General features: G+C 36.7%; 1 protein-coding gene and 1 long non-coding RNA gene across 17 annotated transcripts in view; one reads left to right on the forward strand and one right to left on the reverse strand.

Annotated features, from left to right (window-relative positions):
* CFAP20DC (CFAP20 domain containing) overlaps nucleotides 1-24216 on the forward strand; it is a 282643-nt gene that overhangs the window by 170544 nt on the left and 87883 nt on the right. For 14 of the 16 annotated variants that reach the window (XR_010118690.1, XM_055259701.2, XM_055259703.2 and 11 more), the window contains 3 exons: nucleotides 71-193; nucleotides 2867-3201; nucleotides 14882-15259. Coding sequence is in view for 15 of the 16 variants with exons in the window: in XM_055259701.2 (XP_055115676.2) it covers nucleotides 71-193; nucleotides 2867-3201; nucleotides 14882-15259 (836 nt within the window). In the remaining variant the exon portion in view is untranslated. The remainder of the gene's footprint in view (nucleotides 1-70; nucleotides 194-2866; nucleotides 3202-14881; nucleotides 15260-24216) is intronic. The other 2 variants (XM_063630829.1, XM_063630830.1) reach the window with 1 other exon arrangement.
* The window catches only part of LOC129471280 (uncharacterized), a 178752-nt gene that overhangs the window by 137097 nt on the left and 17439 nt on the right, over nucleotides 1-24216 (reverse strand). The window lies entirely within an intron of this gene.

A 24216-nucleotide genomic window follows, 5' to 3' on the forward strand; every position in this document is an offset into this window, starting at 1 on the left:
CATTCTTCTAAAATTACTTTTTATAAATTTCAAAAGAAGTAATAGATGGAAAATATTTATCTCAATAAAGGTAGCTCTTCAGGAAATAATAGGAGTGAAGATAAAGCATCAACTATCCTCACCACTGTGTCCCAACAAGGAGCAGAGCTGTTGAACTCCAGCACTCTAGGACCCCAGTCTCCTGATCAATCAGGTTGGCATCTTTATTACAACGAATCTGTTAATAATGAATAAAATATAAATATGGTAAATATTTCAAATCCAGTCATTTTGAAAAGTGGTGATGCTGCCGATTTGCTAAAATGTGTAAGTTTGTGTAAATCTTCTTATTTAACCTCAATTTTTTGTCAAACTTTAATGGATGAAAGAGTATTTGTTTATTTTCAAGTTTTAACGCACTGGTCATCCTGTTCAGAATGAAAGTTTAAAACTGACGTTTTCCCATGACACGGTCACCCTCCCCAAAGATGACCAATTGTTGCATTTCTCCAGTCCTCTTTATAATGGAGATGGTTGGAGCTGAGAGCATTGAGCCCGTCAACATATCTTGCCTAGCAGGTGTGTGCTACTTTTACAAAGGCAAATTGTTTTTGAGCAAGGGAAAAAAGAAAATAAATGAAAATTGTTTGTGGTTTGTCAGTCTTATTTATGCAATGTTGAAACCTTCATTAAAATGTTAGGTGCAATTAGTGTCTCTAGCATAAATCTGACTGTGTGGAAAAACTAATTAGATGTTTAGGTGATCATTCTTGCATTTATCTTGTTTGCTGCAATATTGTGATTACACAGTAATTTACATATTTTTCTAAGAAAACACACCAAATTATTCATTACAATTGATATGGAAATACTTGAGGTAAAACTGCAAATTCCATAAAAAGCATGTGTCAGTGAGATAATTAGAGTTAGTTTGGTGTAAAACACTCCTTTTACTTTGACTTTTTGACAGTTGATAATATGTTTGGCAATAGGTCATACAAATTGTTTAAGTGCATAATGAAGATTCTCAGTATCTTTTCCTCCATTTTCTTCACATATCCATATACATAATGCAACCTATTGACTTTTGTAACATTTCTCTGCATTTATAAAGCACCTAATTTGCTTACAAAGCACCTGTCGTGGTACCCAGCACCATGCAAAAGGGTTTGCTGTCCAAAATAGGGGAGCCCGGTGAATCCGTTGAGTTCACTGGCCCAAAGCTGCAGTGAGTCAGGACCATATGCCCCTGCACCCCTCTGTGAAGGTGGTCAGAAGAACTAGACTCAGCCTGCCATTGGCCATATGTCTACAGACTCATGTCCCTGAATATATGAAAGCCTTGTCCCTAGTAGGTATTCTCTAGGAAGTATACACTGATCACCCTTTTTACAGGCAAGTTATGTTATGTAATGGTAGCTGTAAGTTAAGAAACAGATAAAGGCAATTGTGTTTTATTTGTACCGTCAAAGTTATTTTTATTAAAGATGTTTGTGGGTTCTTTTGCTTCTGCATTGCAGGCTTTAGAGTTGCAAATCTTAGATCTCTCTTGGTTACTTTTATTGTGATCATAAATATAATACGATTCAAGAATCAGATGTAAAATTACCATGTCCACATTGTGATTCTGCAAGATTTTACCAGTGAAATAACCTGCAAAAAAAAAAAAAAAAGCAAATTTCAAACAAAATAGACTACATTGAGAAAATGCTCACCTTTTTCCTGCTGTCATTCTAAAGAAGAAAGCATGCTTTCAATGATATCATTATAAAGATCTGTCCTTTTCAATTCATCAGGATCATAGAGCTATAAACTCTATCTCAATGTGGTATGAAAGATTGAAGTCTTTAAAAGTTTTGATATATTTCCCTGTAGTGTACAGTATTTTAAAGAAAACAATAATGTGCTAAAAGGTTTTTATATCAAAACATTGTCTCTTATAAACTTAAACATAAAGGCCTTTTTCACCCAGCAGAATCCACTGCTTGGCTTAGCAAATATTTCTGTGAATTTACTATTAACTTGAAAAGTCTACTTGGTTTAGTCTGTGAACTGTCCTGTTTGAATCAGTAGAATAGAGAGGAAATGACTGCCAACCTTGTCATGGCTTCCTCTCCTCCATGATTTGTAATCTGAATTAAGACCAGATATTTTTTTAAAGAAGCTGGTTAAGTACTCTGTCCTCCTGCAGTTAAAAGGAGATATTAGTAACTCGACCCCTTTTAAATTTGGAAGACTTTCCCCATTTGGGATGTCAAATTAATAAGGTTGTCCTATAAAGAACTTGCTGCAAGACAGATGATAATTATTTCAGACTTATAAATTTCCTGGTCAGTGTTTCAACTCAAATGGAGAGGAAGTGCAAATGAGTTGCCTGTAGCTATAGGCACTGATGTAAGGGTTGAGTGTTTAGCAGGTTACAAGATGGTCGATAAATTGCCTTCCTTGGCTTTGCGTTATTTGATAAATCTGTTTCAACAACAAGAAATTTTAGCCTAACTACCTGCCTAAAATAACACTTTTGGCCAGGCGCGGTGGCTCATGCCTGTAATCCCAGCACTTTGGGAGGCCAAGGCGGGCAGATCATGACGTCAGGAGTTCAAGACCAGTCTGACCAACATGGTGAAACTGCATCTCTACTAAAAATACAAAAGTTAGCCGGGCATGATGGTGTGCACCTGTAATCCCACCTACTCAGGAGGCTCAGGCAGGAGAATCACGAAGGCTGGGAAGTGGAGGTTGCAGTGAGCCAAGATCGCGCGACTGCACTGCAGCCTGGGTGGCAGAGGGAGACTCTGTCTCAAAAACTAAAACTAAAAATAAATAAATAAAAATAACACTTTTATGGAGCACTGCTCTAATTTTTGTCATCTTTTCGAACTGTCAGATGAGTGGATCTTTCCTGAAAATGCTGATCACATTTCGTATCTGGCATCCAGCAGACAGTCTCTACTTCTGGATGATGACTCCTGCAACCCATCACACCTGTGGCTGGAAGCCAGCAAAGAGAGTGAACATGACCAGCAGGCAGAGGAATCCCAGAGTGTTCCAAAGGACATTTTCACTTTTTCATCAAGACCACGATCAGCACCTCATGGAAAGACTCAGACTATGTCCCCAGAGGAGCTCCCATTTATTTTGGATATGAAAGAGGATAACAGTGTGACAAGCAGAGACACCCAATCAGAGGATGATTTTTACGGTGGCGACAGCAGTGAAGAGGTACACTGCTTGATAAGTGAAGTAGTCTTGAAGCACAGTTGTTTCCTTAGCTCCAGTAAGCACTAAAACAAGTTGAAACGAAAGAGGGAAAATCAAGTCCTATTTATAAAAATGCAACAGATTGCCATGTCAGTCAACAGTTGCATCAGGTTGTTATGGTAACTTTAAACTACTGTCTTTTTTTTTTTAATTAACAGTCAGCCAATTTCACTTTTAATTATAGAAACCAGTTTTGGGTTTCTTTCTGTTTTTTCATTCTAATCTCTGAATCACAAAATGAGAAATGATATGCAGTTTAGTGCTATGATAGCAAGACCAGTAAAACACTGAGAACATACTGTTCTAGAACTCTGGGGAAATTGTGTTACAGTTGCTAAGCATTCTAAATTGATGGTTTTCTGGCTTCCTTACTCCCCTGCCATCTTTTCACCTTAGACCTATTAGGACTCATTATTTTCCATATGGTCCCAGAATTTGAAGAGTTGTGCCAATTAAAGTTTAGATAATGAATCGTGGGTTAGTGCTGGGACTTGCCTTACAGGAAATTTTCTGTTTCCAATTATTTAGAATACAAATATATCCTATAAATTAGTAAATTCGTTAAAAGTTTTAAAATGTTTCAAATCAAACTGAATATAATTTGGAAATATTTCTTTAAAACCTAATACATTGATAACTTTTTCCCTATATGACGTGCATTTAGTTGTGGATTTTCTTCAGCGTTATTTTTAACGATGGTCGTTGATACTTTCTGGAAAAATTTATTCTAAAAGCAGAATACGATCAACTTTAGGGTTAGTGAAAATGTACAAAGCTTTTCTATATAGAAATTATAGAAATAGCTAGAAAACCTTTTTATATGTGCCCACAAAATATTTTATAACTGTAACTGATTAAGAATCGTTTTTGGGCAGTGAGGCACAGATTAAGTCTATAGCACCAACCTTTGGAGGCAGTTGAGAATATAATGGGATTGTTTAAGCAGTAATTATGGGTTTTTTCAACTTTTAATGAGTTTCTTCAGCAAAGTGCATAGAGGATCTACTTTTCACAATATTCTTGCTTCTGAGTGTGATGAAACAATTAGTCATACCAAACATAACCTACTGCAAGTCCTTTTATACATAAATAGTGCATTTGATGCTAGCATTTTAAGTGTTGCTGCTGGACACATTTGTTCCTTTCACCTTTAATAACATAAAGCTATAAAAACATGGACATTTGTCTTCAGCACCTAGTAGTGTCCTCATCCCAGCCGATAACCCTTCCATGGTCTAAATTGGCTAATTAATTCAGTTCATTTTATGAATAGAATAGGCTCATCCCCTTCCCACATGCACAGCACCATCTTTCTTACTAACCCAAAAGCATTACTCTAATAGTGGGCATTTCATGGCAGGTGGCAAATGGTAGTTCTCTGGAAAACTATGAGGGAAGTATTATGGGTAACCTGCCCTTTAAATACACCACATGAAGGACTTACCTCTTCCATCTATAGGAAGGCTAAGCCTTTAGAAGAAACAGTAGAGCTTCATGGGAAAATGAAGAATACTATCTCTGAATATTTTAATTTGATATCACTTAATGCTTTCTTTTGCTGTAGCTACTCTGCCTCTGACATCCTTCAACGTTTATTATACAGACGTGTATTTATTACCAACTACATAAAACTGAAAACAAATTTATCATGCATTACCCAAGCTTTCACTGGCAGGGCTATCTGGTCACCCCTGTGCCATGCCCATCAAGGTGACCAGTAGCATATGGCTAGAGTCTGTGGTGAGACCATCCCATTGCCAGCACTGGCACTCGCCAACCTTTAGTCAGAGCCTACTAAGAGTGGCAGCCAGAGAGAGGGGAGATGCCTGCTGCATTATCAAGCTTTGGAGTTTGCTGGTACAGAGACTAACAAGATACAAGCTAAGATACAAAAATAGGACCAACAAAAATGCTAGGCTATATTTAAACAAGTTTTAGCATGTGTAATGATACCTTCTTAACAAAATTGGATTTTTTCTTCTTTTGTACTTTTGGTAATTTGTTTTCCTGTAGGATAGCTTCTTCTATTTATTAATTGTATAAATCAATGGGAAATTAGGCTACATATTTACAATGTTTATTTACAGATAGTCTTTGAAGAAAAATCAGTTTAGTTAATTGAGGCATCCTTACTATTAATTGCATTATTTTAGAATGTTATATCCTTATCTTTGTATAATTATACTTCAGGAAAACATAATGTCAAGTTGTAAATAATGGTGGACAAGTGAATAACAATTATATTATTATGCTTGAAGTTTTATAACGTGTAATTAAAAGATTTTATTTGATGTTAGGCCATTGAGTATTTTTAAAGGAAAATTAGATGTATTCAGTAACATATAAACTAGGCAAAATCAAATCATATTGTTAGGATAGAAGACAAGTACCCATACAATAGTAAAAGCTAATTAAAATTAGCTTTCAGCGATACATTGTCTTTGTAATTGAAGTTGCTAATCATTAATTCACATCTGAGATCTTAGTGTTGGAGCCTCAAAAGTATGAATTTTTTGCATATAACCTTACCTTACTCTTTGCTTTATCATATATTTTATTCCATAGGCAGCCATATGTACTAATATTTCTGGTACTCAATTAATTTTGAAGTTGTTCTTATTTGACAAATATACTACAGAAACAATATTTCCTAGTGAGCTATAAAATCAAGACTACCATGTAAAATGAATTTTTTAGGAAAGCTATTAAAATACAGTGCTTTTCATATTATTGCAACATCTGAAAGAAACAAAAGCATGCAACTGTTATTATCTCTATTTTGTATTTTGTGTTATTATTCCCATCGTGGCTTCTAGTGTATACACCTAGTTTTGCAGCTTGAAATCATTAGCCTTATATTAATATCTTATTATTCCCCTAATTCAAGTTCTCACCTAGAAATACTACCATTTTTTCCCTGAATTCTGGTTGTGTATCACATATTGAAGCAGATATTTGCAAGGCCAAGTAATTTGTCTTGTGTAACAGTCCAAATTGGAACGTTTGGACCCCCAAAATTGTTCATATTTGGACATGAATTATGTGGACTGACTACCTGTAGTGTTCAGATTAGCCGGAAGGCTTTTGTATCTTCTCTCCTTCTAACTCTATGGAAGCCTGCAAAGGATAAATATACAAACAGCAGATTAAAATGACCATTTTCGTCCACCCTCCCAGCTTTCTTGTCATTGCTTTCAAGCGTTTTTTTTTGGCAGTCAGTAGTTAAGCTATTTCATTTTATATACTTTTTGTTAGCATATATTTCTGGATTATACTATAAACACCCCTACATACTTGAGTAATGATTTTGTTTTTCTTTTTTCTTTTTCCTTTTTTTTTATTTTTTTCTTTTTTTATTTTTATTTATTTTTTTTTTTTTTTTTTGAGATGGAGTCTTGCCCCGTAGCCAGGCTGGAGTGCAGTGGCGCGATCTCTGCTCATTGCAACCTCCGACTCCCTGGTTCAAGCAGTTCTCCTGCTTCAGCCTCCCAAGTAGCTGGGATTACAGGTACGCACCACCACACCTGGCTAATTTGTATTTTTAGTAGAGACAGGGTTTCACCATGTTGGCCAGGATGGTCTTGAACTCCTGACCTCGTGATCTGCCCGCGTCGGCTTCCCAAAGTGCTGGGATTACAGGCATGAGCCATCGCGCCTGGCCAAGTAATGATTTTTAATTGCTTTCTCACACACACTTACGTACACACGGTGGAAAGGAATATTTAGTCCACAGTGGTCTTCTTCTATTTCTATGTGGCCTTTAGATACTTTTAAATTTAGTTTATGTGTTGGGAAAAAATGAAGAGACTCTGTTTTGAATATACTGCCCTGCATTTTTATTCCTATGTATTATGAATTAGAACATAACATACTCTGTATACCTACCAGGCAAATTAATATTTACTCAGTATGAGTAATCTTTTTAGGCTGTTCACATCTATATGTCTTTATTATTATCTATTGAAGCTCTTTTCTGAAAAAGTCACAGGTCTCTTGGTCCTTGTGACTTGGCTTTGCATTGTTATAGGCAGATGAAGAAGGTTACAAAATGCTTGTCTATTTGCAATCTAATATTCTACCATTTTTGCTAAATGATAGACATCTTTCAGATAAGCATTTGCTTGTAGATAGTAGTTTTCACTTTAAAGTGTCAGTTAAAAGAACGTGAAGTCTAACTTACAGAAAAATACGTTTTGCCTTGAAAAATTAGAAAAGCCTAATCACTTGCCAAAATATTCATATGATGATTGTGCCCTTCCCACACGGTACCTGTAACTTACACGGATTTGTCTGTAAAGTATAATTTGCTGTAGGTAAAGATGTCACGAAAATAATTTGGCCAAACCTTTTTAACATCAGGCATGCTGCAGGTTAGTTACTTGTTTAAAACTGTGGTAACTTCCTTTTATTTGTTTACAAACTCGTAAAATGTATTATAAGACACAACTATCACGTATCTTTGTCACCCAGAGGAAATTGTATTACTTTCATCATTTGCTACCAAATTCAAGTAGAAGCACAAGTACTTCTTGGGGATGGTTGTTATGAAAACATTAAGATACATTTGAATTGCCAGTCTTGTTATTATCAAAGAAGAAATTATTTTTTTCATTCTGTTAGGACTGTCTTTAGCTGAATTTGTGCAAATAACTGTGCTCTTTAGTCAACAACAGAAGTATACATATACTAGCTCTGTTGTTTGCTAGTGCTGTTGTTCAACTAAAAGGTGCTGTCAGTCCACACACTTAGTAACATGATGGACAAAACTAAAAACTCCTCTTGACTCAATCTCAATTACAAATTCAAAACTACCATCAAAAGTATTTTGAATATTGCAGATGTGTTTTTTTACAGAACTTTTAAGACTGTTATATAAGATTTTTTCATGGTGGATTGAATTTAAAACTCCATTGAAATATAAATAAATATGATCATCCACTTTTACAAAGGCTAAAATAGAGTTCTATTCTGATTCACTCAACATTAAAGTTGTGGTACAAAGAGCCTAGGTCCCATCTGCCCCAAGTAGGTGGCCCTCAAGAGTCATTAAAATTATCTGTTTAAAATTACAACTCAGCAAGAGCAATCCATTTTGTGCAGCCCGAAATTATTGTCCAAATGCCCATCTACATGTCCTTTTAAGAAATGTAGTTCAGCAGAGGAAGTGCTGGCTCCTTGGGGAAATCATTCTCATCTTCGGCGTACATATGCTGTGCTACAGTTAATCAGGCAAACTCTATTGATGTTCCTGGCACTGGGGCGTGATTGAATATTTAACAAACAAATGTTTCTGAGCCCAGAAGACAAACGGTTCAAGAGATTTGGGACTTTAAAAAAATATATTAAGTTAAATCAAAAGCATTTTGTATTTGTTCTTCTGAGAAACAGATGAACAGATGATTGGAATGTGAAAATGGCATGACAACTTCTTTGCTACTCTGACAAATTATATTCAATTGCTGTATAGGTTTTCAGTAGCTAAATGATAAACTAAAAGGAGAAAAGTGGTTATTTTTCAACCAGGTCATGGTACACTAACTTCTCATGCACGTAACAAATTTATATGTTATATAGAAAAAAATTCATCCCAGAACATGTTGAGCCCAAATGAATTACACACATGAAATCAATAAACATCATCTCTACCTTATTAAAGAGGCGAAAGCATGCCTCTTCTTCTTATAACAATGCAAAGAGAGGAATAGGGTTATGCCAGTGTACCCACTCCTAATAAATACTGTACTTTTTTTAATTCTCCATTTATTTCTTCTCTAAATGAGAAGCTGACCCAATGCAAATCAGAACACTACTCAAATGTAGTCTCCTGTGTCATCTTGCCTTTCTCATTCATCCCAGTTTCTCTTTCAGAATCTGAAACCAGAATTAGTAGTTCTAGGGCAGCCAAGGCAAACAAGCCTTTGTACCCTGTCCAGATTCTCCAGTTATTTATTCTTTCCATATATTTAAAATAGCATGGAAATGTATTACTGTGGAAATGCAGTGCAACCAGGAGAATGCTCATCAGGGTACACAGCTAAATCCATCTGCTTCTCGGCTGATCTCCAAAGCAGAGTATTTCTTAGGAAAAATGTAAGATGAATGTCCATGTACACACTCATGAATATTTCTACATGTATAATCAACTGCTCATGCCAAGCAAAGAGAAATGCTTTCCACCTGAGTAAACTGCTAGAAGGAAGAAAAGGCTGTACTCTGACCCACCACAGGTGGAAAAATACACTTCTTACCAAATGCATTGATTTTAAGGTGTTTTCTGAATGATGTGACAACATCCAGTTTTCCGTGCAGCCCTCTAAATCCCCAAAATAATACATCTGAAATTCCTAAAATGACATTTACTATCTTCTACCTTATGATGTTATTACTTTTTAGGTATCATTTTTCTGTTAGACTTTATACCTCTTGAAGGAGTGGCCCTGTCCTTCTTACCTGTGTATCTTGTATAGTGTCTAGAAATTGCCTCACACAGAGTAGGAGCTTAATAAATATCTATTGAATTAATGTATACTGAAAACAATTCCAGTTTCTACCTACATCATATACAAAATAACATGTCTTCATTTTTTATCATGGAAATGAATGAGTAGAGGATCTTTTGATCACAGAAATCCCACTGCCAATTGTATATGACAATTACAGGAAAATAAACTGCAGTGTTTTAAAAAAATTAGAGAAAAGATAGCCCTGTCTCGCTACCAGACCAAATTAAAAAACATCTATGCTAGTTCTACCAATACTATCTTAGAACTAGGACTTGGGAAATGTTTACTCTATTTTTTGTTTATCTTCTTCTCTAGACAAAGACTAAGCTTTTATTCTTTATCTCTATGAAAAAAAAGTATTGCAAGAGTCACCACTCTATTACCTAGTGATTTAGAACACTGGGCATTTTTTCAGATAGCTCTGACAGTCTTTTGAGTTTTCTGCCTGAAGGCAGAGTTCTTCAACTATATGAACATCCTAGGGTGCCCAGACTGGTGGGGAAGGACAAGCTCACCCCATAAGTGGCCTACAGCAGAGAGGGTTGCCCAGTACCTGCAGCTGAGGTCATGCAGGGACTGTTGCATTTGCAAAAATATTTTCGCCTGTCTTATTTTTTCACTTGGGCCACAAAATAAGGGCCCACAGATTGGCACCCAATCTTAAAGAAAAATCTTTTCTTTACCCTATCTGGAACACTGAAAGATAAGTATCTCCATCAGTTATAAGTGTGTGTGTGTGTGTGTGTGTGTGTGTGTGTGTGTGTGAAGATGAAGCTAGTGTAGACAAAGACAATGTATGCACAAGATGAGTACCAAGAAGAAATATTTATAAAAGATCCTTAACAATGCAGTTCTCATCCTTAGTGTACTGTAGGTGCACTATTTGTTGGGAGAGGGTTTTTTTTTTAGAATTATTGATTATTTTAATTTACTCCTTTAGCTATTTCAGTATTATATTTTTAACAGGAAAGTCTCTACTTTATTTTGAAGTTTTTTTTCCTATAGTCATTCCTTTTTTCTTTCTTTCAATAGGTTTTTGGAGAACAGGTGGTGTTTGGTTACATGAATAAGTTCTTTAGTGGTGATTTCTGAGGTTTTGGTGCACCCATCACCTGAGCAGTGTACACTGTACCCAATGTGTAGTCTTTCATCCTTCAGACCCTTCTCACCCTTTCTCCTGAGTCCTCAAAGTCCATTGTATTATTCTTATGCCTTTGCACCCTCATAGTTTAGCTCCCACTTATGAGTGAGAACATACGATGTTTGACTTTCCATTCCTGAGTTACTTCACTTAAAATAATGGTCTCCAATTCCATCCAAGTTGCTGCAAATGCCATTATTTTGTTCCTTTTTATGTCTGAGTAGTATCCCATGGTGTGTGTGTGTATATGTATATATACACATATATATATATCACATATATATATATCACATTTTCTTTATCCACTCGTGGATTGATGGGCATTTGGGCTGGTTACACATTTTTACAGTTGTGATTCGTTCTGCTATAAACATGCATGTGCAAGTAGCTTTTTTGTATAACGACTTCTTTTCCTCTAGGTAGATACCCAGTAGTGGGCTTGCTGGATCAAATGATAGTTCTACTTTTAGCTCTTTAAAGAATCTCCACACTGTTTTCCATAGTGGTTGTACTAGTTTACATTCCCATTGTTGGTGAGAATACCCCATCTTATATACCCAAGTATACAAGAGGACTTCAAAAAGTTAATGGAAAATGCCTATTATGAAAAAACTATACATTGATTTCAAAAAAAATTTGCACCAAAAGAAACTTGTACTAACTTATTATAACATATCTGAACAGAATCTAGTTTGGAGCACTAAGGAAGGATAAGACATCAGTTTGAAAAAATCCCTTTTCCGAGCAATATGAATTCTGCTAAAATTGAAGCAAAAACCGACACCAAATTTATGGTGAAGCTTGGATGGAAGAATGGTAAAAATCATTGTTGCCTTACAAAAAGCTAATGAAGACAATGCCCCCAAAGAAATCAGCAGTTTACAAACTTGTTTTAAGAAGGGATGAAACAGTGTTGAAGATGAAGCCCTCAATGGCAGGCCATCCACATCAATTTGTGAGGAAAAAATAATTTCATTCATGCTGTAATTGAAGAGGACCAAAGACTAAAGCAGAAACAATAGCCAACACCATTGACATCTCAATTTGTTCAGCTTACATAATTCTGACTGAAAAATTAAAGTTAAGCAATCCACTCAATGGGTACCAAAACCATTGTGCCCAGATCACCTGCAGACAAGTGCAGAGCTTTCAATGGACATTTTAAACAAGTGGGATCAAGATCCTGAAGCATTTCCTTGAAGAATTCTCACAGGAGAAGAAACATGGCTTTACCACTATGATCCTGAAGACAAAGCACAGTCAGAGCAATGGCTACCAAGAGGTTGGAGTGGCCCAGTCAAAGCAAAAGTGGACCAGTCAGCAGCAAAGGTCATGGCAATGGTTTTGGGCATTGCTCAAGGCATTTTGCTGTTGACTTTCTGGAGGGTGAAAGAACATCTGCTTATTGTAAGAGTCATTTGAGAAAGTTAGCCAAAGCTTTGACTGAAAAACACTCACAAAAGCTTACCCACAGTCTTTCTCCACCACAACAATGCTCCTGCTCACTCCTCTCATCAAAAAAGGTCAATTTTGCAAGAGTTTTGTTGGGAAATCATTAGGTATCCACCTTATAACTCTGGTTTGGCTCCTTCTGACTCCTTTTTGTTTTATAATTTTAAAAATCTTTAAGAGGCACCCTTTTTTTTCAATTAGTAACACAAAAAAAGACTGCATTGATGTGGTTATATTCCCAGGATCCTCAGTTTCTTAGGGATGGACTAAATGGCTGACATCATGGCTTACAAAAGTGACTTGACCTTGGTGGAGCTTATGTTGAGAAATAAAGTTTATGCTTTTTGTTTTTATCTTTTAATTTCCTGGAGCTTTTTGAAGTCCAACCTTGGACCTTTCTTGAGAGCACAGTTGTCTGCTAATCTCAACTACATTTCACAAGCAGAAAAAATTGTAACAGGGCAGGGGTTAAGGATCTCATACTCTGTGTAAGAGACTGGAAGAATTACTCAGTATAACATACTCTGCCTTTGACTTACTGACTTGAACTCTCAAACCAGTCCAGCTTCTATATCATCACTGCCATTGCCTTAATTCAGGCACCTCAACAATCCTAATAACAACAATACAATAGTCTACTGATTGGCCTCCAGTTCTACTGTCTCCACAAGCCAACCCAGACACTCCACAAACAGTATCCATAAGCATGTACCCATGCCTTCTATTGTGTGTTATTGTGACATTCCCCTGCTTCACACAATGGCTCCTCTTTGCCTTCAGAATACAGTCCCTGGATGGCAGGGATTATGTTCTGGTCTATCATTACACTCCAAGCATCTGCAGCACCTAGATGTACTTGGCCCATCATGAGGAAGAAAGGAAGACAGAACAATGATAAGATAGATCCCCTCTAATTAAAAGCTTTTGTAGATCTCTCCCTTGTCCCCTGCCCAACCGAGAGCAAACCCTCTCACCTTTACCCATGCTTCACTTCTGAAAGGAAGATTTCACCGGAGACTGCCATCATTATGTTGAGTGTGTATGACGGTCAAACATTCAGGAAGAAATTGAACAGTCCAATCAGTCACCCAAATATTTGTTTTTAAAATGCCAGCCCTTAGAAATAACTAGATGCTGGGTTCTGCGTGTCTATAAATTGAAGGGTGAAGGAATAGCTTACTGAAACTGAATGTCAAGATACGCATTGTCAGACACCAAATAATGTCTTCAAAATGTACTGTGCTTTTTTGTTTTTTCTCTATTCTAAGTTTATCATTTCACATCCATTTATTATATATTATGTTTGGTTGGTTGGTTGGTTTTTGTTGTTGTTGTTGTCGTTGTTGTTTTTGTTTTTGTTTTTTTGAGATGGAGTTCCGCTCTTGTTGCCCAGGCTGGGGTGCAATGGCGCGATCTCGCCTCACTGCAACCTCCGCCTCCCGGGTTCAAGCAATTCTCCTGCCTCAGCCTCCCGAGTAGCTGGGATTACAGGCACACATCACCACGCCTGGATAATTTTGTATTTTTTTAGTAGAGACAGAGTTTCTCCACGTTGGTCAGGCTGGTCTCGAACTCCCGACCTCAGGTGGTCTACCTGCCTTGGCCTCCCAAAGTGCTGGGATTACAGGCATGAGCCACCATGCCTGACCATACATATTTAAATAAATGAGTCAAATTGGAAGACTCTACCATGACAAGTACATGCAGTGATCACGTAGTTTAAATGTATTATTTTATAAGATAAAAATCTACCAATTGAAATAGCACTACATTTCTCATTTTCATTATGTACTTTCATTGCCATTGATTTCATGTTTGTAATTCTTCCTTTATCAGATTTTAAAAATTTAAATTTTTGCATTTCTATGGATAATCACAGAACTATGGACTTGTAAAATTATTGTAGCTTTCATTTTCAGCTTTCCAAGTATTTATATTTAATGACGTTCATATTTTGTGGAAAAATATTCTTTCTAAAACTAAAATTTTCATGTAAGAAAAATACTTTATAAAACATGGTCCATTATCTATTGCTCTTGAAAAACAAAACTGCCCTACAATAAGGTAAAAATGCTTCCTTAGACCCACTTGTATTTATTAATAGAGTACCACTTCTCTGCTTAAGTAGACTGAATACCGTTAAATTTTAGTTGTTTCTTTTTCCATGGAGTTAACTTATCAGAAAGTCAAAGTATATGATTCTTAGATGTTTTAGATGACTTGCTCTGGATCCTCTTCTTTTAGACATTTTTTGGAATGAATATGAGTAACTACTTCTTAAATGTTCTCTTGTTTTTCATGAGTAAAAAATATGACTTATCCAGACCAAATACTGTATAGCAGGACATTTGAGCAAATGGTTTATACCTATTTGCATTGCTACTTTTAGTTACTCATGTTTTTCTTTGCAGATTAAAGTAAAATCTACATATATATGCTTTTGCTTTATTCATAGAAAATATGAATTTATTAAGAACTTGTACTCAGTAACTTATTCACCATAAATTTCTGATCAAAATTATTTTTACTTTGTTCCCCAACATAGGGTAACCACAGTATCCAGGGTTCTCGAGGCCCAACAACTGGTCCTTCAGAGTTAACTCAGTTAACATTAGAGAGCCTGCTGGGGAAGGCTGCAAAGCAGACAAGTAAGGAATATCTAAAGAGCGCCTACACAGAAGCAGGAGCAACAGAAAGCCAGGATTCCTCGGCGGAGCAAATAGATAGAAAAAACTTTCAAATGAGTTTGTTGCCTACAACATGCCTTTCTCCAGCTGGAAGAAGGTGTGGATCCTGTCAGAAAACTCCAGACCCCGTAATCAAAGCAAAGGATCTATCAGCCCATCAAGTGCCAGCTTCACTAAACAAAACCTCCCTGAAAGAAATCTCAGGGGAAAGGCTGAGCTTGATCCCCGAAGCATCTGTAAGTGGTTCTCGTGTGGTTTACAGATGCCGGCAATACATCCTGCTGTGTTCCGTTCTGTTCCACACACGTTTTTAGCAGTATCTCTTTTTCATCATTTGGGTGATGAGTGTTGTATTTTCTTTCCTATTCTGATGTGTTTTAGTTTGGTAACAGCAGCTGTTAAAGAGTCTACTGCACGTCCCAAGGATAATAGAATACCTCATGTTTTTAATGAGAAAGATAATTATGTAATTTTCATCATAACAGTTATTTTATTTTCTAGTTACTTCCCATAATTTGTAGTTATCACTGCCTGCAAATTATACATGATGATCTTATTTTTGAGCCAAAAGCTTGCCAGTAAAATTGACAGATTTTCAATAACAATCTACATTAGGAGCTGTAAAAACATCGTTATTCTATTCGCTTTCTACAGCAGTTCCCCAAATAATAAATGATATGAGTGAAGGTTAACATTAAAGCAGTGTCATCAAATAAATCCCTCGGCTAGTTTGGTGGCTGTATTCGTGTCCATCAGATTGATTTTTTCCTTCCTGTATTAGTACTTTTCTTCCTTCAATTCCCCTATAAGCTGCACTGAGAAACTAGAGAACAAATAAGGCTATGCATAACAAATGACATGTACGTTCCATTTTTTTAAACATTTAAGATTTTCTTTATGTTTCATGTCCTAAGTATTCTGTGGGTGTTGCATTGTAAAGCTTTGGTTCAATTATGTTCTAAGCAAGTTGGGGTGGATTAATTGTTACCTATAGGTAGTAGATACATTCGTGATTATCATCAGCAAAATAGAAGTAGCTAATATTTTGTGAACATTCATCATGTGCCAGTCTCTGTACCAAGCCCTTTGCCTTGAAGTATTCCACTTAATCCTCACAGCAACCCTGTGAGATAAGGACTGCCATTATTCACACATCATTTGCAGATGAGGAAACTTAAGTTTAGAATGGTTATGCAGTTTGTTCAAGGACAACAGCTAGTTAGTTGAGGAGGGACAACATGAACCTAGATTCTGACTCTAGAATTATTGCCCATATCCCGCCAGCTAGGTAGCATAAACATGGGTTAAGTCTTGTAAAACTGATAGCCTCTCTCAAGAAATATCCAAAGATAGAACTGAAATGTGTTCCTCTTTTTTGATCACATGCATGTGTGCACTTGTATTCGTATGTGTTTGTGTACATGAGAAAATAGTAAATCACATAATCTAGTGAAAATGTCTTTGCTTTGTGGTGATTTAGGATGAAAGTTGTCAGTAATTTTTTGCATGTTTTTCATTTGTGAAAACTTTCTTAAAACAAACAAACATTCTTGCTGTACCTAATTGTAATTTTTTTCCTTTGGTTGTGCTAATGAATTTGAATGTAGCTAATAGACTAGCCTTGTAGATTTATTCTATAGTCCTACTTCACTTGACTACAGCCAATACTGGGCTGCCAAAAACAGAAACAAAGCAAGTCTTTGAGAAGCATTCCACTTAGTTTCCCCCCTAATTTCTTGTCCACTACCTTCTATTAGATAGAGTCTGTCATCCTGTATATCCAAAAAATTAATGATTTTCAATCTTTTTATTTTTTCTGTAGAAGTAGAACCAGTGCACAGAGATAAGTTTGGAAACTTCAGGCACAAATGAACTTGAAGTACTCAACAAAGTACACTACCTAAAAATTAGTTCTCTCTAATAATACCAGGAAATAATAAAAGGAACAAAGAGACCAAAGTTTGGAGGAAGAGCCAGGGACTTACTCTCACCTGTTATCTTCATTTAAGAGGCTTTTCTGATAAGACAGTTTACAGAAACCACAAAGCATAAGCCTGGTATGTCTCTTCTTCCTCAAAGGAACACTATGAGAATACTCATTCCATTTTTTTTTTTCCTGTAATATAATAGCTACGATTTATTTGTTATTATATTATTAATTCTTTTTTTTTTTTTTATACTTTAGGGTTTTAGGGTACATGTGCACAATGTGCAGGTTTGTTACATATGTATCCATGTGCCATGTTGATTTCCTGCACCCATTAACTCGTCATTTAGCATTAGGTGTATCTCCTAATGCTGTCCCTCCCCCCTCCCCCCACCCCACAACAGTCCCCGGAGCGTGATGTTCCCCTTCCTGTGTCCATGAGTTCTCATTGTTCAATTCCCACCTATGAGTGAGAACATGCGGTGTTTGGTTTTTTGTCCTTGCGATAGTTTACTGAGAATGATGTTTTCCAGTTTCATCCATGTCCCTACAAAGGACACGAACTCATCATTTTTTATGGCTGCATAGTATTCCATGGTGTATATGTGCCACATTTTCTTAATCCAGTCTATCGTTGTTGGACATTTGGATTGGTTCCAACTCTTTGCTATTGTGAATAGTGCCGCAATAAACATACGTGTGCATGTGTCTTTATAGCAGCATGATTTATAGTCCTTTGGGTATATACCCAGTAATGGGATGGCTGGGTCAAATGGTATTTCTAGTTCGAGATCCCTGAGGAATCGCCACACTGACTTCCACAATGGTTGAACTAGTTTACAGTCCCACCAACAGTGTAAAAGTGTTCCTATTTCTCCACATCCTCTCCAGCACCTGTTGTTTCCTGCTTTTTTAATGATGGCCATTCTAACTGGTGTGAGATGGTATCTCACTGTGGTTTTGATTTGCATTTCTCTGATGGCCAGTGATGATGAGCATTTCTTCATGTGTTTTTTGGCTGCATAAATGTCTTCTTTTGAGAAGTGTCTGTTCATGTCCTCTGCCCACTTTTTGATGGGGTTGTTTGTTTTTTTCTTGTAAATTTGTTGGAGTTCATTGTAGATTCTGGATATTAGCCCTTTGTCAGATGAGTAGGTTGCAAAAATTTTCTCCCATTGTGTAGGTTGCCTGTTCACTCTGATGATAGTTTCTTTTGCTGTGCAGAAGCTCTTTAGTTTAATGAGATCCCATTTGTCGATTTTGGCTTTTGTTGCCATTGCTTTTGGTGTTTTAGACATGAAGTCCTTGCCCACGCCTATGTCCTGAATGGTATTGCCTAGGTTTTCTTGTAGGATTTTAATGGTTTTAGGTCTAACATATAAGTCTTTAATCCATCTTGAATTAATTTTTGTATAAGGTGTAAGGAAGGGATCCAGTTGCAGCTTTCTACATATGGCTAGCCAGTTTTCCCAACACCATTTATTAAATAGGGAATCCTTTCCCCATTTCTTGTTTTTGTCAGGTTTGTCAAAGATCAGATAGTTGTAGCTATGCGGCATCATTTCTGAGGGCTCTGTTCTGTTCCATTGATCTATGTCTCTGTTGTGGTACCAGTACCATGCTGTTTTGGTTACTGTAGCCTTGTAGTATAGTTTAAAGTCAGGTAGTGTGATGCCTCCAGCTTTGTTCTTTTGGCTTAGGATTGACTTGGCGATGCGGGCTCTTTTTTGGTTCCATATGAACTTTAAAGTAGTTTTTTCCAATTCTGTGAAGAAAGTCATTGGTAGCTTGATGGGGATGGCATTGAATCTATAAATTACCTTGGGCAGTATGGCCATTTTCATGATATTGATTCTTCCAACCCATGAGCATGGAATGTTCTTCCATTTGTTTGTATCCTCTTTTATTTCATTGAGCAGTGGTTTGTAGTTCTCCTTGAAGAGGTCCTTCACATCCCTTGTAAGTTGGATTCCTAGGTATTTTATTCTCTTTGAAGCAATTGTGAATGGGAGTTCACTCATGATTTGGCTCTCTGTTTGTCTGTGATTGGTGTACAAGAATGCTTGTGATTTTTGTACATTAATTTTGTATCCTGAGACTTTGCTGAAGTTGCTAATCAGCTTAAGGAGATTTTGGGCTGAGACGATGGGGTTTTCTAGATATACAATCATGTCATCTGCAAACAGGGACAATAGTTGGAAGTAAAGCTCTTCTCAGCAAATGTAGAAGAACAGAGATTATAACAAACTGTCTCTCAGACCACAGTGCAATCAAACTAGAACTCAGGATTAAGAAACTCAGTCAAAACCTCTCAACTACATGGAAACTGAACAACCTGCTCCTGAATGACTATTGGGTACATAATGAAATGAAGGCAGAAATAAAGATGTTCTTTGAAACCAACGAGAACAAAGACACAACATACCAGAATCTCTGGGACACGTTCAAAGCAGTGTGTAGAGGGAAATTTATAGCACTAAATGCCCACAAGAGAAAGCAGGAAAGATCCAAAATTGACACCCTAACATCACAATTAAAAGAACTAGAAAAGCAAGAGCAAACACATTCAAAAGCTAGCAGAAGGCTAGAAATAACTAAAATCAGAGCAGAACTGAAGGAAATAGAGACACAAAAAACCCTTCAAAAAATTAATGAATCCAGGAGCTGGTTTTTTGAAAAGATCAACAAAATTGATGGACCGCTAGCAAGACTAATAAAGAAGAAAAGAGAGAAGAATCAAATAGATGCAATAAAAAACGAAAAAGGGGATATCACCACCGATCCCACAGAAATACAATCTACCATCAGAGAATACTACAAACACCTCTATGCAAATAAACTAGAAAATCTAGAAGAAATGGATAAATTCCTCGACAAATACACCCTCCCAAGACTAAACCAGGAAGAAGTTGAATCTCTGAATAGACCAATAACAGGTTCTGAAATTGTGGCAATAATCAATAGCTTACCAACCAAAAAGAGTCCAGGACCTGATGGATTCACAGCTGAATTCTACCAGAGGTACGAGGAGGAACTGGTACCATTCCTTCTGAAACTATTCCAATCGATAGAAAAAGAGGGAATCCTCCCTAACACATTTTACGAAGCCAGCATCGTCCTGATACCAAAACCTGGCAGAGACATAACCAAAAAAGAGAATTTCAGACCAATATCCTTGATGAACATTGATGCAAAAATCCTCAATAAAATACTGGCAAACCGAATCCAGCAGCACATCAAAAAGCTTATCCACCATGATCAAGTGGGCTTCATCCCTGGGATGCAAGGCTGGTTCAACATATGCAAATCAATAAATGTAATCCAGCATATAAACAGAACCAAAGACAAAAACCACATGATTATCTCAATAGATGCAGAAAAGGCCTTTGACAAAATTCAACAACCCTTCATGCTAAAAACTCTCAATAAATTAGGTATTGATGGGACGTATCTCAAAATAATAAGAGCTATCTACGACAAACCCACAGCCAATATCATACTGAATGGGCAAAAACTGGAAGCATTCCCTCTGAAAACTGGCACAAGACAGGGATGCCCTCTCTCACCGCTCCTATTCAACATAGTGCTGGAAGTTCTGGCCAGAGCAATCAGGCAGGAGAAGGAAATAAAGGGTATTCAATTAGGAAAAGAGGAAGTCAAATTGTCCCTGTTTACTCATTCCATTTTACAGTTAAGGAGACTCATTTCAAAATGATGAAGAAGGGGAAGGAACTTTATCTTTGCTGAGGGGTTAAAGGTATAAGTGCCTTGCTTCCCATTCGTGCAGAGAAGTTTGACCTCAGTATCAAAACTCAGACCAATAAAATGTTGTATCTCAGCTGGGTGTGGTGGCTGACACTTGTAATCCCAGCACTTTGGGCAGCTGAGGCAGGAGGACTGCTGGAGCCCAGGAGTTGGAGACCAGCCTGGTCAACAAAGTAAGACCTCTTCTCTACAAAAAAATAAAGAAAATTATTTTTCTTTCACATGGTGATGTGCACCTGTAGTCCCAGCTACTTGGAAGGCTGAGGTAGGAGGAATTTTTGAGCCCAGGAGTTCAAGGCCGCACTAAGCCATGATGACACCACTGCACTCTAGCCTGGATGACAGGCAAGACCCTGTCTGAAAAAAAAAAAAATTGTATCTCAGCCCACGTGATCATTACCATCTGTGGCTCACATTTGTGAATGTGATCATCTTAGTTTAATAGGACACAAAATAATTGAAGTCATAAGGCAGTGTGCCTCATTTCAAAGCAAATTTACAATGAGAATGGAGTGTTCTTCCATAGACACCTTTTAGACAACAGCATTTTATCCACTTGGTGTTTGCAGCTAAGAATCTATGAAAATGAGTTTCCTCCGAGTGCTGTATGCTTACTAACTCATGAAGGGATTTTTTCCCCAGATCCCAGAGACCCATGGGGTGACTTTTTAAAAATCACCACTTTATTGAGATTGAATTCACACAACATAGAATTCATCCTCTTAAAGTGTACAATTCACTGGTTTTTAGTGTGTTCACAGAGTTGTGCAACCATCACCACTATCTAATTTTAGATCATTTTCATCATCCCAAAAGAAGCCCCATGCCCAGTAGCAGTTACTCCCCATTACTCCTCCCTGCAAACTCTTGACAACCGCTAATTTATTTTTTGTCTCTATGGATTTGCCTATTCTGGACATTTCATGTAAATAGAATCATATAATATGCAGCCTTTTGTGTCTGACCTCTTTCATTTAGCATACTGTTTTCAAGGTTCATCCATGTTGCAGCACTTCATTCCTTTTTATACCTGAACCCATGGTATGGATATGCCATATTTGTTTATTCATTTATCAGTTGATGGACATCTGAGTTGTATGTACTTTTTGGCAGTTATGAATGATACTGTTATGAACATTTGTGTGCAAGTTTTCACATGTGTGTATGTTTTCAATACTCTTGAGTATGTACACCTAGGAGTGGAATTTCTGGGTCATATGGAATTCTCTGTTTAACTTTTGAGGAAATGCCAAACTTTCTCCAAAGCAGCTGCACCATTTTACATTCCGACCAGGAATGCATGAGGGTTCCAGTGTCTCCATGTCCTAGTCAATGTTTCTTGTCTATTTTTTACGTTAAGGCCTTTCTAGTGGGTGTGAAGTGGTATCTCACTGTAATTTTGATATCCATTTCACTCATGACTGATGATGTTGAGCATCTTCTCATGTGCTCATTAGCCATTTGCATATCTCTTGGAGAAATGCATATTCAAATTATTTGCCTATTTTTAAATTGGATTGTCTTTTTATTGTTCAGTTGTAGGAGTTCTTTATTTTAAATAAAAGTCCCTTATTAGATATATGATTTGCAGGTATTTTCTTTTATTCTGTGGGTTTTCTATGCATTTCTTTATAATGTCCTTTGAAGCACAAAAGTTTTTAATTTTGATGAAATTCAGTTTATCTATTTTTTTTCTTCTGTTGCTTGTGCACTTGGTATTGTAACTAAGAAACAATTGCCTAATCCAAGGCCACAAAGATTTATTCCTGTGTTTTCTTCTAAGAGTTTTATAGCTTTAGCTTTTAAGTTTATTTCTATGATCTATTTTGATCTAATTTTTCATATATGGTGTTGGGGGATGGCTCCACCTATTTTTTGTTCTTTTTTTGCATGAATATCCAGTTGTCCCAGAACCATTTTTTGAAATGACTGTGTTTTCCCCATTAAATTGACCACGCATGTAATAGTTGTTTTTCTGGTATCCCAATTCTATTCCATTGATCTATATATCTATTTGTATGCCAATACCACACTGTCTTGATTACTGTAGCTCTGTAGTAAGCTGTGAAATCAAGAAATCTGAATCCTTCCCCGTTGCTCTTCCTTTTCTTGTTTTTGCTATGCTGGGTCCCTTGCATTTCCAGATGAATTTGAGGATCACCTTGTCGATTTCTGTGAAAAAGGCAGCTGGGATTTTGGTAAGGATTGCACTGAATCTATAGATCAGTTTGGGAAATATTGCCATCTTTTATTTCTAAGTATTCTTTTTGATGCTATGGTGAATAGAATTGTTTTCTTAATTTTATTTTGATTTGTTCATTGCTAGTGTATAGAAATACAATTGATTTTTGTATGTTGATTTTGTATCTTGAAACCTTGGTGAATTTATTACTTCTAGTAGTTTTTTTTTTTTATTTCATATGGTGTGTCTATATGCAAGATCATGTCATTGCAAATAGAGATAGGTTACTTCTTCCTTTCCAGTCTGGATGCCTGTTATTTCTTTTTTCTTGCCTGATTTCCCCCACAAATGGATTTAATTTGAATGGAAGTTTTTCTTTACTTCATGGTAGTTAAGATTTACTACTTTGACTATTCTAGCTCCGGTATTGAACTCTAACACAGACATCATAAGTCCAGTCAGGCCTAGAAAGATACTATTAGTGTGAGTCATAGGAAATGTCCTCGATGCAAGAAGAAAATTTTGAGAATGATTGTGGGACTAGAAGTCTTTCGAATATTGCTGTGAATGTAGGTGTGAAATCATCTTTGCTGGCTAGCATTGTAGTTCATATATTTAGAGCACTAACATGTTGGTGATTTCTATCACCTAAGCTGTGTCTCTAAAATAAAGGCCCTCCAGATGATGGAATACAGCAATTTGGCTCTACTTCTGGATAAGTAAGAGCATCTCTTTTTCTATTGAGCACCTATCAGGCCAGATATTCTCCCAGGTACTAGACACGTAACAGTGACTAAGACAGATAAGTCCTCTTTCCCCAGAGGTTTACACGTCTGTTGGGAGGTAGACATAAACAAATTGTGCGTGAATTAATTATAAACTGTGATAAGTGCTGTGAAAGACCATGGAAGGAACTTAGCCGTCAACTTAGCCATCAAGGTACTGCAATCAGGAATTGTAAGTAGACATCCCATTGAAAATCTGTGCTCTTGCAAAGTGCCAATGTGAAGCAACTTGATGACAAAGGAAAATAAGGCTCTTACAAAAGGAGATACAGGAGAACTGTCCTAATCCCATGATATGGAAGAGGAATAGTAATTCTTAAGGAATGCTTACTGAAAATGATTTGCTAAGTGCTGGGTAAACTTGTTCTTTGCAATGTTTTATTCATACTTTAATAGAGTTATCTATTATTAGGTTCAAATATTTTTAATTAAGAAAGAAGTACAACCCTCTGGGTAATATTGCAACCATGTAGATAGCTGGTAATTAAACTTTTTCGCATGTATAACTGTATTCAAGCAATTTTGAACGAATCA

This window comes from Symphalangus syndactylus, chromosome 21 (genome assembly GCF_028878055.3).
Source record: "Symphalangus syndactylus isolate Jambi chromosome 21, NHGRI_mSymSyn1-v2.1_pri, whole genome shotgun sequence".
Lineage (NCBI taxonomy): Eukaryota > Metazoa > Chordata > Mammalia > Primates > Hylobatidae > Symphalangus > Symphalangus syndactylus.